The sequence below is a fragment of the Neoarius graeffei genome, chromosome 24 (genome assembly GCF_027579695.1).
Source record: "Neoarius graeffei isolate fNeoGra1 chromosome 24, fNeoGra1.pri, whole genome shotgun sequence".
NCBI lineage: Eukaryota > Metazoa > Chordata > Actinopteri > Siluriformes > Ariidae > Neoarius > Neoarius graeffei.
The window spans coordinates 44531075-44544088 of record NC_083592.1 but is presented as its reverse complement, the minus strand read 5'-3'; the positions used below and the strand labels follow the sequence as shown (position 1 = coordinate 44544088).

At 40.9% G+C, this 13014-nt stretch overlaps 1 protein-coding gene across 2 annotated transcripts in view; it reads left to right on the top strand.

The window, feature by feature from the left end:
• The window catches only part of epg5 (ectopic P-granules autophagy protein 5 homolog (C. elegans)), a 71474-nt gene extending 58724 nt beyond the window's left edge, over nucleotides 1-12750 (top strand). For both annotated transcript variants that reach the window (XM_060907307.1, XM_060907308.1), the window contains exons 35-45: nucleotides 2425-2500; nucleotides 2612-2715; nucleotides 2819-2994; nucleotides 4666-4851; nucleotides 6926-7135; nucleotides 7238-7382; nucleotides 7551-7793; nucleotides 7930-8149; nucleotides 8321-8536; nucleotides 9681-9795; nucleotides 10096-12750. In XM_060907307.1, coding sequence (XP_060763290.1) covers nucleotides 2425-2500; nucleotides 2612-2715; nucleotides 2819-2994; nucleotides 4666-4851; nucleotides 6926-7135; nucleotides 7238-7382; nucleotides 7551-7793; nucleotides 7930-8149; nucleotides 8321-8536; nucleotides 9681-9795; nucleotides 10096-10278 — 1874 coding nt within the window. In that variant the 3' untranslated portion in view covers nucleotides 10279-12750. The remainder of the gene's footprint in view (nucleotides 1-2424; nucleotides 2501-2611; nucleotides 2716-2818; nucleotides 2995-4665; nucleotides 4852-6925; nucleotides 7136-7237; nucleotides 7383-7550; nucleotides 7794-7929; nucleotides 8150-8320; nucleotides 8537-9680; nucleotides 9796-10095) is intronic.
• Nucleotides 12751-13014: the final 264 nt, after the last annotated feature.

Genomic DNA, 13014 nt, shown 5'->3' with positions numbered 1-13014 from the left:
CAATGGATTTCAGTTCTGATTTAGCCTGACAAGCCAGACTAAATGTGAATATTTAGTCTGGCCTCGATCCGTAGACATTTCCGAAGCGGGTAGGAGGAACAAACCGCTGTCTTTCAAACTGTCTCAGTGCGTATAGGCCAACGCTCTGACCAATCAGCGCAACAGTGACTGTGACGTAGTCAGAGCGACAGAAAGCAGTGGGGGAGGCCTTGAAATTAAATAATTTTTCAAAATGCGTATTAATTAATAAACAGGTTCTAGATATTAAGAAGTTTGGAGATAATGACCACAAGTTTGGAGTCTGTACCACATACACGTTTTTTCCAAGTGTTTTTCAAGGGTTTGCTTAAACTGTTTTTGAGAGTTTTTATTTAGTGGTGTTTGGTGAAATAATTTCCCTTAAATTTAAAATAACAGGAAAATAAGAAACAATCAAAAAGTAATGTTTCAAAGCTGTTTATTAATTCTTCGTACTGCACAAACTAGCCCATTCTTTTGGCTATGAGCGGAGCCAGCTGGTAGATCAGACTTTTGCCATAGCCGGTCGGCAAAACAGCGAAAACGTCCTTCTTGAAAAGGAATGAGCGGAGAGCCTCTTCCTGCTCATGTTTCAACGAAAACTCCAAGTCTAATTCTTCTAAAACTGATTCCAAAGCGGAGTCAAACTAGCGCTGTTGACTAGCCCGTAGCCATCTTTCCTGTTGTGCTTTCTCCAGTGTTGTGCAGCTTTGTCGTCACTCCTGCAAAAGCCCACCCAAAGAATCCAAAAACTTTGCGTTGTGATTGGCGGGCACGATTTGATGCCCGGGGTGTTTTTGTTTATATGGTGCGAGGCTAGACCCATTCGCTAGGCAAAAAATATTTTTGGCCGCTAGGCGGTTGGGTCTAGTTTACTAGGCTAGTTCTGATTGTTTTGTTTGAGGGAACTAGTCCTTCTGTACAAAACTCGGTCATTGTATTGTCAATTTTTTGCTAACAAATTAGTAAGTAGGTCAGCTTAACAAATTTTCTTCTAACTAGAATTGTCCTCTCTCGTTTATCATGCGAATTCAATTCTGATCGATGTTTTGGGTCGATCTTCCCTCGGGGAACAAAATTTAGTCCTTTGTTGATTTTCCTCATCTCATCTCATTATCTCTAGCCGCTTTATCCTGTTCTACAGGGTCGCAGGCAAGCTGGAGCCTATCCCAGCTGACTACGGGCGAGAGGCGGGGTACACCCTGGACAAGTCGCCAGGTCATCACAGGGCTGACACATAGACACAGACAACCATTCACACTCACATTCACACCTACGGTCAATTTAGAGTCACCAGTTAACCTAACCTGCATGTCTTTGGACTGTGGGGGAAACCGGAGCACCCGGAGGAAACCCACGCGGACACGGGGAGAACATGCAAACTCCGCACAGAAAGGCCCTCGCCAGCCACGGGGCTCGAACTCGGACTTTCTTGCTGTGAGGCGACAGCACTAACCACTACACCACCGTGCCGCCCTGTTGATTTTCCTGTTGTAAGGAATTTGTTGTGGAGGTTCGTCCTCTCTCACATTGTCACATCTCAGTTCTGTTTGTTTTGGTAGGCATGGTTGTTGTGATGGCAGGCCAGATGACCTACTACGTCCTTGACGTTCTGGTTTTTGTGACTGTTTCGAGTAATGCTAAAGGTGGAATAACAAATCTGATTCCACGTTTTCTTGTCCTTTTTCTTCAGGCTTTTAGCAATTTGAGGCAGTAACAATTTTATTATGAAATGTAATAATTCGGATTTTATTTATTTACTTACTTATAGTAACATTCAGACGTGATTTTATTTCTTGACTTACAGTAGCATTAATTCAGATTATTTTCTATTTATTTGCAGTAGCAATGTCACTGTAAACCCAGCAGAGAATATGCAACTCTTTATTTATCTATTGGTTGATTGATTGATTGATTGCAACTCTTAAGATTAAAGTATTGGCACACTTTGCTATGTTCAGGTCACTCTATTCCATTACAACAAACCTGAATCTGTTTCATACTCTATCAGAGAAAACAGCAACCGCACACTCAATTTTAAATAAGCTGCTTTTTTTTTCCAAAGAAAATTAATTTCTGAGAATTTTTCAACACATCCTTATAACCAGTCCCCTCCCCACAACATCCAGAGAACTCCTCTTTCTTACTCGAACTACTTTTATGTCCTGGGAAATGAACAAACGTATTAAAATTCAAGAAATACTTTCAGGCAAAGCTCTCATAACCCTTCTTTAATATTTTAGCAACGATATTTTAACACTGGTGTGTATTCAGTTAGCTGATCAGGAATGTGCTGTGGGCTGAGGTTGCATTTATAATGTAGCTGTTCATGCTTACTGCTCTTTTTGATGTCTGTTACATCCAGAATGCTTTACTGTATTCTCTGTAATGTTTTCCATATTGCAGCTCTTGAAGAACTCTATAAAAAGATGACTAAACTGTTTAGCCCCTGGATGTTGGTCCTGGACACAGATGATGCGAGGTACACTTCACTCCTGCTTACTCATAGTGTTGCATAAGTGTTCGCTGCTGAAAAAGACAATGACTGTATTTGATGCTTTTTTAAATTTATTTATTTATTTTAAATAAACAGCAACCCTCGCTGTTCTCCCTGGCTTGAATCAGATACCACAGTAGCTGTCAGTCTGCTCAGCCTATACACAAAACTAACTGCAACCTTGAATGACAAATTCAAAGGTAAGGGTGTCATGGTCAATCTAAAGGTATACCAAGTGTATGGGGAAATTTTTAATTCACACCCAGAGTAGCTCTACCAGTAACATGCTTTATTATTTGTCAGATCGCCTCCTGCCAGGACAAAAAGGTGCTCTGTGGCTTCATCTCATGCACTACTGCAAGACCTGCACCTCTCCAAAAATGCCAGAATATCTTCTGTATAATTATCACACCGAGTACAGCCAGCTGCCCTGGAAAGATCTTTATCCAGACCAGACCCTCATGAACCAGTTCTTCAATGTAAGAGGCCTCCAAGCACCGTGTGCGCGCACACATACACGTTCACACATCAGTGCATACAGGGATTGAAAGTATCGTAGACTTGGGCACAGTTACTTAAAGAGATGCATGATCTACTATTTATATATACAGTGGTGCTTGAAAGTTTGCGAACCCTTTAGAATTTTCTATATTTCTGCATAAATATGACCTAAAACATCATCAGATTTTCACACAAGTCCTAAAAGTAGATAAAGAGAACCCAGTTAAACAAATGAGACAAAAATATTATACTTGGGCATTTATTTATTGAGGAAAATGATCCAATATTACATATCTGTGAGTGGCAAAAGTATGTGAACCTCTAGGATTAGCAGTTAATTTGAAGGTGAAATTAGAGTCAGGTGTTTTCAGTCAATGGGATGACAATCAGGTGTGAGTGGGCACCCTGTTTTATTTAAAGAACAGGAATCTATCAAAGTCTGATCTTCACAACACGTTTGTGGAAGTGTATCATGGCATGAACAAGGGGGATTTCTGAGGACCTCAGAAAAAGCGTTGTTGATGCTCATCAGACTGGAAAAGGTTACAAAACCATCTCTAAAGAGTTTGGACTCCACCAATCCACAGTCAGACAGATTGTGTACAAATGGAGGAAATTCAAGACCATTGTTACCCTCCCCAGGAGTGGTCGGTCAACAAAGATCACTCCAAGAGCAAGGCGTGTAATAGTTGGCGAGGTCAAAAAGGACCCCAGGGTAACTTCTAAGTAACTGAAGGCCTGTCTCACATTGGCTAATGTTAATGTTCATGAGTCCACCATCAGGAGAACACTGAACAACGGTGCGCGTGGCAGGGTTGCAAGGAGAAAGCCACTGCTCTCCAAAAAGAACATTGCTGCTTGTCTGCAGTTTGCTAAAAATCACGTAGACAAGCCACAAGGCTACTGGAAAAATGTTTTGTGGACGGATGAGACCAAAATAGAACTTTTTGGTTTAAATGAGAAGTGTTATGTTTGGAGAAAGGAAAATACTGCATTCCAGCAGAAGAACCTTATCCCATCTGTGAAACATGGTGGTAGTAGTATCATGGTTTGGGCCAGTTTTGCTGCATCTGGGCCAGGACGGCTTGCCATCGTTGATGGAGCAACAAATTCTGAATTATACCAGCAAATTCTAAAGGAAAATGTCAGGACATTTGTCCATGAACTGAATCTCAAAAGAAGGTGGGTCATGCAGCAAGACAACGACCCTAAGCACACAAGTCGTTCTACCAAAGACTGGTTAAAGAAGAGTAAAGTTAATGTTTTGGAATGGCCAAGTCAAAGTCCTGACCTTAATCCAATCAAAATGCTGTGGAAGGACCTGAAGCGAGCAGTTCATGTGAGGAAACCCACCAACATCCCAGAGTTGAAGCTGTTCTGTACAGAGGAATGGGCTAAAATTCCTCCAAGCCGATGTGCAGGACTGATCAACAGTTACCGGAAACGTTTAGTTGCAGTTATTGCTGCACAAGGGGGTCACACCAGATACTGAAAGCAAAGGTTCACATACTTTTGCCACTCACAGATATGTAATATTGGATCATTTTCCTCAATAAATAAGGGTTCACAAACTTTCAAGCACCACTGTATGTATGATTTCACGTCATGCATATATACTCTTGTTCTAAGCCTCATTTTGTCTTGTCCAGATTGAAAGAGGAAGCCCAAAGAGCTGTTTCCTGTTCATGGGCGAAGTTCTTTGTAAAGTCAACTGGATCAGTGCATTAAGTGATCCCCTGAGCCCACAGCCTAGTACCAGTTCCCACATGATGGTGGTCTATCTTCTGTACCTGATGATCTTCTTAGCCAAAGAGGACCATCTTATTAGCAAACCTGTGAGTGTTCACATTCATGTAGTAGTTTTCGGTCACATTATGGGGGGGAGGGGAACATCCCCTTAAATATACTTAGCCCATGTTTACATTAGACCGTATCAGCGGATCATCAGATTAACGTTTTTAAAACGATTAGTGTGCACACAGCAACACCAATACACGATTTGCGTGCACACAGCAACACCAATACACGGATACGCTCGGCTCCGCAGGCATCCTGCGCTCCAAATCACTCCGCCCTGAACAGCGAGTGCCCTCTGGAGGGTGCGCACTCCGGCCCTGCGCAGCTCACACAGCGCGCGAGTGTAGTGCACAAGCAATGATTCGGGACTGAGCCGCTGTGTGTGTGATCCCAGCGCATATCACTTACTACTTGCAAGTGGAAGGATGGCAAGCCTAAAGACAATCATAACTACACAATGGGCAGTATTTGCATCAGTATTTGCAGTATTTTCATACTTTTATACTCTTTAATGAAAGGTGATACAAGGCGGAAGTCCGCGCCGTTTTTCAGCAGTCGTGTCACATGACCAACGCCAGCAAATCAGGAAGGTGGATGTCACAGTGACGTTGTCCAATGAGACGCCAGCTAGAGCTCAGCACAGCGTATCCGCGTATTCTGAATGTTTACACAGCACCGGAGCTGACACGATCTGGATTGAATACGTGGACGCTGGCGGATTCCCGTTTCCCGGCGTTTCCAGGCGGTTTAATGTAAACGGACAGTGCATCCGCGAAGAAAACGAGACAGATACGGTCTAATGTAAACATAGCCTTAGGCGTTTCCACCCAAAGAACTGTCATAGACGATCAGTTCATTTTTAGTTTGAATGCGTGAGTGCAAAATTATTCATTCATTCATTATCTCTAGCCGCTTTATCCTTCTACAGGGTCGCAGGCAAGCTGGAGCCTATCCCAGCTGACTACGGGCGAAAGGCGGGGTACACCCTGGACAAGACGCCAGGTCATCACAGGGCTGACACATAGACACAGATAACCATTCACACTCACATTCACACCTACGGTCAATTTAGAGTCACCAGTTAACCTAACCTGCATGTCTTTGGACTGTGGGGGAAACCGGAGCACCCGGAGGAAACCCACGCGGACACGGGGAGAACATGCAAACTCCACACAGAAAGGCCCTCGCCGGCCCCGGGGCTCGAACCCAGGACCTTCTTGCTGTGAGGCGACAGCGCTAACCACTACACCACCGTGCTGCCCGAGTGCAAAATTAAAATAATAAAAAAAAAAGTGTGGGGTATTTTTTATTTTATTTCATTTTAATCCAGATGAACCAATTTTCAGTTTTCCTTTCTTGCAAATCTGGTATTTTGCATCACACAGACGCAATGGTTTCATTATAGTTGATAAACTATAATCATATTGTCGCATATGAGAAAAAAGAGACTTTATACCGTTGATGCTGTAGCTTTAATTACAAGGGCTGGTTTAATCAGCCTGCAGGAAATTAAGACTTCCACAGCATCTATCCTTCAAACTGCCTAAAGTGTTTTTAAAAAATGGTGTGGATTTATATGTTGGTTACGATGTGTATCATCGAGATGACTGAAAATGTGTTAGAAAAAAAACTTTCCATATGAATTGGCCTCGTGTCTCATTCATCGTGTACAGTTTTCTTTATTCCCCCCCGTCATCTTTACTCTCCCCAGCATTATTCAAAATCTAGTTATGGCTCTGAAACACGACACTGGTAATGATGTCAAGAATATAATGGCGGTTTATTAATTCATAATTATTTTTTATGAATTGGTTTATTCATTAATGATAATGATACTCAATGATATGCAGGAAATTCATTACAGAAACGTTATTTAGGAAAATGCATACTTTGCAAAATAGCTCATACTTTATTGGCTGGCGCTTTCCCCTGTAACCTTTTTCACATTCAAGCTTTTCTACCATAAAAGAAGTTAAACAAGTTTTTTCATCAAAAATTCTCTTAGAACGGAGCTAGCTTTGATATTTCCAGCTGACAAAAATATGGGACACTATGCTCTATTTCAGTTCTCTTTTTGGTAGTTTTTTTTTTTTTTTTTAATGTTCTCTGCAGGATTCTCCTCTTTTAAGTCTCCTTGGCCAGTCAACGTCTCTACCCTGGCACCTAGTAGACATTTCTTCATACCAAAATGTCACAGGCTATGTGAGCACACACTACCAAGATTCCCTTGTTCTCAGCCAAGAGACTTCTTCACAGTTAGTAGTCAAACTCCTTAAGATGGCTGCCGGCTTCGGATCCACTTTAGATGGGTTGCATCACAAGGTTAGAATTATTTATGACAAATTATTTAAACACCTAAGCTTTTTTTTTCCCCCTCCAGTTTGTTTTTGTGATCTCATTGCATTATTCACTTTTGTCTGTTAGGACATGACTTTAAAGTGCCAAGCGTTCCTTCATTTGATGGTGCAGTTTCTGACGTCTCTGGATCAGAATGGTAACATCGGTCTCCCCTCATTAGAAACTGAGATGGAGAGGCTATTGGAATGTATCGTTGTTTTCAACCCACCTGGTAAGAGGATGCGGCTTGACTTTGAATTAACTGGGGATTATCGAGTGTTCTTGTCCAGTGTTAATTTGTATTTACTTTAATGAGAATTTCATAATAGTTAATGTATTGAATGAATGAATTGACTCTTGAGGCCCCTGTGACAGCATCATTATTGTTTTATTCCATCAGAAACTGACCTTCAGCAGAGACACATGGCCACCTGCAGTCTGTTTGCTGAGCTGTTGACCCTACTGAATGGTGCAAGTGTGTCAACAGCAGAGCAGCTTGGCACGAAGCTTCATTCCTGGATAGAGAAAAGGGCTCGAAGTCCACTGGTGTTGCCTTTACTCACTGCTGCCTGCAGATGCCTGGCCTCTGTACGCCATATGACTCGCACTACTGAGGCCTGCATATTGTCCTACTTCACTGATGGTAATTTTCTCCCAACACTGAGAAATATTGTCTGTCTAATGCTTAAGCCAGTCATGTGTTGAGACTAAATAACTCAAAGTACAAAGCAGCCAGTGTCCTATTTTCTCTAATTTCTAATTTGTTGGGTCTTTCTCAGGTGGCGGTGTGGATCAGTACTCTGGCTGGGGACCTATTTTGGTCTCTCTCCAGGTTCCTGAACTCACTGTGGAGGACTTCATCCAGGAGAGTCTGGCCCTCGGCAGCTACCTCACGCTTTATGTCTACATCCTTCAAAAGCTCAACATGGAGCAGACTTTGCTCAATGAGAAGAAGACTTTGATGCTGCTTAACTCCTGGATCAACCAAGTTTTTCCTAAGTAACTTTATGTTCATCTTTGTTTGATATAGACCAGTGCAAGTTTTTGTTTAAAGCCTTTTGTTAGTTACCATTCTTTGTGTTTTTAGTATTGCATGCACATGTGTGCATCTGTGATTTGTTGGTGTGTGTGTGTGTGTGTGTGTGTGTGTGTGTACGTACATTATTACAGTGGTCCAGCAAACGAAGCTAAGGTGTTTCTGTGGTGGCACAAAGCCTTGCACCTGCTACAGGTTCAGGTTGATCAGGGGGACCCATGTGGACTAGAGACACTGGTGCTCTCCGTGATATCATTTCAGAACCACCTGGCCCAGCTGGGAGAGGAGCGGCTTAACTCGGGCATCCTGGGAGCCATTGGTCTAGGGCGCAAGTCACCACTCTCCAACAGGCAAAATGCATTTTATGACAGTCATGTAGCGTAGCAACAAAAGATTTTATTACAAGTGATGTGTTTACGGGGTTGCTTTTGTAAACAATACTGCCTTCCATGGTCCTTTTATAGGGCTCATATAGGGTTCTGGAAAGTGATATTTAAAAAAAAATAATAACTCTGATAATGCAGACCTCCATCAAGGACAATAGTCGGCTTTTCTATGATATGCAAATCTACAACCGCAACCACTTTATATGTCTGGATATATTTTTAGAATTATGTACATTCATATAAGTGGGTTAGTGGTACCTGTGTATGTGGGTTGAGATATGGAATTATCGTATTTCTACATTGGCTATATTTTGTCACTATTGAACTTTACTGCCATCTCCTGGATTTTAACCTGGATAGTATTTTTGAGTGCAGGTTTCTGCAAAGGTCAAATGCTGTATCTTGCAATGTTAACGGAAGTGAAACTAAATTCATGGATCGGCCCCGTGACTCAGATCCATTCCAAAATGTAGTGGGTTCTTCCTTGGCCCATGCTACACCTTTCCACCAAGTTTCATGGAAATTGAGTCAGTAGATTTTGCACAATCATGCTTAAAACAGATGGGCAGACAAACAAACCACACCAAAAACATGACCTCTTTGGCAGAGGTAACAAACCTGATAAGCTCCAGATAATTGTACTGGGGGGGATAAGGTAAAACAAAAAAAAAGTGTACTTAAGTCATGGAAAATATCATGAGGTTGATGGAGAGTGATGCTCAAATTTGGTGCTTTCTATCATGTTTGTGGAGTTGAGAGCAAACTGAACAGTAACAAAATTATAGCAGTTTGACATTACAGTACATTTACATTAATGGTATTTAACAGACGCTCTTACCCAGAGTGACGTACAGCGTACCCAGAGCAGCCTGGGGATCAGTTGGGGGTTTAGGTGCCTTGCTTAAGGGTACTTCAACCATTCCTGCTGGTCCAGGGAATCAAACTGGAAACCTTTTGGTCCCAATGCTGCTTCTCTAACCATTAGGCCATGGCTTTCCCCAAGTTGACATCTGTAAACATAGATGTTTGAATAAACCTGCTGGTCAATTTCTAGAGCAGATGTACAGAAACGCTTTATATGGTTTGACTGGTTTCGTGTCCATTACAGATTTCGGATTGTTGCTCGTAGCATGTCCGCGTTCCTCCTGGTGCAGGTGCCTTCAGAATGCCAGTTACGCATCCATGCAGGAGCAGAGCTACAGCTGTCCTTGAAGGCCCAACAGGTAAGAGCTTCAGGTTAGGGCAGTGGATCAGCAAAAGTGCAATAAGTATATTTTATGTGTTTATGCAATATTGTCGTTTTTAGTAGTGTGTTTGTTTTTTTTCTCCTCTTCTTTCAGTTTACGGTGTATGGAGAAAATGTTTCTTTAACGTTCCATTGTGATATTTAAGACTATTGTTGACACTATCTTACACCAAAATGAAGAGAACACAGTCAGAGAAACGGGCTATTTATATTCATTAACATTTGCTAGAGAAATTTGAGAAGTTCGCATTTTCACGGAAGATTTTTGCATCCTCAGGCTGTGACGTCACTGGAGGCCATGTCAACCAATAAGCAGTATTCGGAGCTGCAGCAGACCCTGAGCCAAGCCTGTCAGTTCATCAAGTACCCAGGTCACTGCCTGCGAGACAGCAACCGCCTTTTATCCCTGCTCATCAACTCGCTGTACCCAGACCTCCATTATCTGGACATCATGCGCTAGCATGGTCTGAACTGCAGACTTATCAACCAAGACACTACACTTGTTGTGTTAAAATGCACTGGAGAATGAGCACAACAAACTGAAATTCAGATCATTTGTGCTTTTATGGGGTTCTTACCTGAAAACATTGTCTGGAACAGAGCTTTGGGTGTTTTGTGGAATACAGTGCCAAAGAGAAGCTTTGAAAGTCACGAATTCATGCCTATAAGGTAATCCAGATGTGTGTAATGGTGTATTCTGCTCCTCTTTTTTGCCTGCCCTTTTTTTTTGACGTTGCACTTGTATGTGTCTCCAGCTAAAATGTTCGTTTTGAGATTTTGCTTTATACATTGTGTCATCATAGCCTTTTCTTCCCACCCCATTTAAATCAGCCAACGTCAAAACAGTTCTCAAGCCTTATTTGAATGTTCCTTTTCATGGAGTGAAAATATCCAGACATTCTACAAGACCTTAAAATTCTTTACTACATGCCATCAGTATTTTAATATACGCGTTTTGCTGCTGGCCAAATTTGAGAAAGTAAATATGTATGATCATCTCGGTCAGTCAGAGCCATGAGTTACATTTGATAGTAGCGTGTAATACGAATGGAATCATTAGTGTGCGAAATTGCCTCTTCATGCTTGAATCACTGTTTAATGCTATGATTTTGAGCCAAATAAATGCCAAACCTGTCCTGGAAGTCAAAATGGCAATTCCAAAACTGGAACTAATAACTTTAAAAAAAAAAAAAAAAAGTAAAATAAAATATGCAGGTCCATGAAACACAAGTGTCAGACTTCGAAATGTACGACAAAGTCAGCTCTAGTGCGAGATATATGTACAGTTATTGATCTTAATCTAACATTTTCTAGGTTTGTATGCTCTGTTTTATTTGGTATTTTGGCGACGATTTCACTGGTTCCATACAAGCATGAAAGACGTACAAGATCATGTTTGTAAATGAAGTGAAACAAGGTTACCTTTTATTTCATGTTCAGATTTAATTTTGCTCTTATTACGAATGTTTCATAAAATCTTACAGTGAAATACTACACTTTCTCAAGGTGTATAGCATACAGTATTTAACATTCAGGTCTGTAGTGTGAATATGTTCGAAAGAAGCCTGTGAAGATATGAGAAGGCCTAAAATAACTTCTCCTCGAGTCACCTCTCGTGAACATACTTATTTTTGCCACATGATTTAATTTAGTATGCACTTTAAAGTCAGTCTGACTCGGGAATCATTGCGTTTGTTTGCTGAATGTAGTCAGATCATCATACAGGTCTCATGGAGGCTTTTGGGATTTTCTGTCGTGTGTTTTAGTTTTAGAGATTTAGATATACATTATTTAAAACATTTCATAATTGGAATTTGAAGATGGTTTCTATTTATGCAGACACACTTTTATGTTTGGTGGCTTTTACTTGCTTGAGAGAACTGAGACAGGGGGAAAGAAAATTCTATACAGAGAAGACCGTAGATCCTTTTAGGTTTTTCAATTTACACAAAACCCAGGATGCTGCAGAGTCCTTGAGAGGTCATGAAATGTATGTCCAGTTTATTGACCACATGACGTACCATCTATCACTTTTTTTTTTTTTTCCTTTGAGCTTTCAGTTTGCCATTTGTGCTCATTTTGCCTCTTGTCTCAGGAAAAGGTGCTCATGGTTTCATGAATAAACTGATCTCGCAAGTTACAGTTTAAAGGTGGAGCAGGTGGAGTTTTACTTAAAGTCTCCGTTATAGGTGAAGGTTCTGTCATTGAAGTGTATTTTGGGATTGAGATGTGTTCCAGAGACGTACTGGGAGTAACAGGATTGTAACAAAAATGGTGTTTTCCACAGGTCCATTGTAAACCTGTTGGAGAGCTGGGAGTGCTGCAGGAACAATTCAGAGGTCCTGAAGCGTGTGTGTGTGTGTGTGTGTAACCATGTGTGGGGAACAGGAAGGATTTTAAGGGTGTAAGGACTTTACTCTTATGAACATTCAGAATTGGATCAAGTCAATTAATTTGTAGTAAATTAGCAAGGGAGGATTGGTGTGAGTTTAATAAATTGCTGATGATAGTAAAGAAAAATTTTTTTTATTATCCTAACAATTATGCTATTGGACGAAATAAAAATGTCTCGTTGTGTCTCTGTATTTGTTTTGTATGTTTACATGAAGTAAATATTTGGAATTGTAATACCAAGTCATCTCACACACACACCCACTGCACAATATTCTGGGTTTAAAGAATCGATTCTACTCCCAATAATCGAGGCTTAATGATCTGGGTCAGCTCACTAAAATAATTTTTGTCACCTCTCCAGGGCTCTGTAGGACACTCGGATGAATCCGGATACACAGTCGCTGTATGTGTCTTCTTTGTACTTTGCCATGACTTTTGTCCTAAAGCTAAGTCACGTGAGCAATTTGTAAATTGCTAATGTAAAAATGAATAGCCTTAGACCATGTCTCTCAGTGTCCATAATAAATACATAAAGAAATTCTTTTTGTTTTCTGTCATGAGTATTAAATCAGTTCAAATGTACATTTTACAAATTCTGGAAAATTTTTAACATCATTAACCAAACTCAACAGGAACGCCTAAAAAAAAAAAATTGGCAGGCATGGATGATGTGTTGTAAATAGTATATGTATTGTATTCTGACATATCTGCAATACATTTCTATGATTGTTGAATCTGTTAACAAGGAATGGGAGGGGGAAACAAAGAAGTATTTTTTATACGAGGTGGTGGGATACATAAA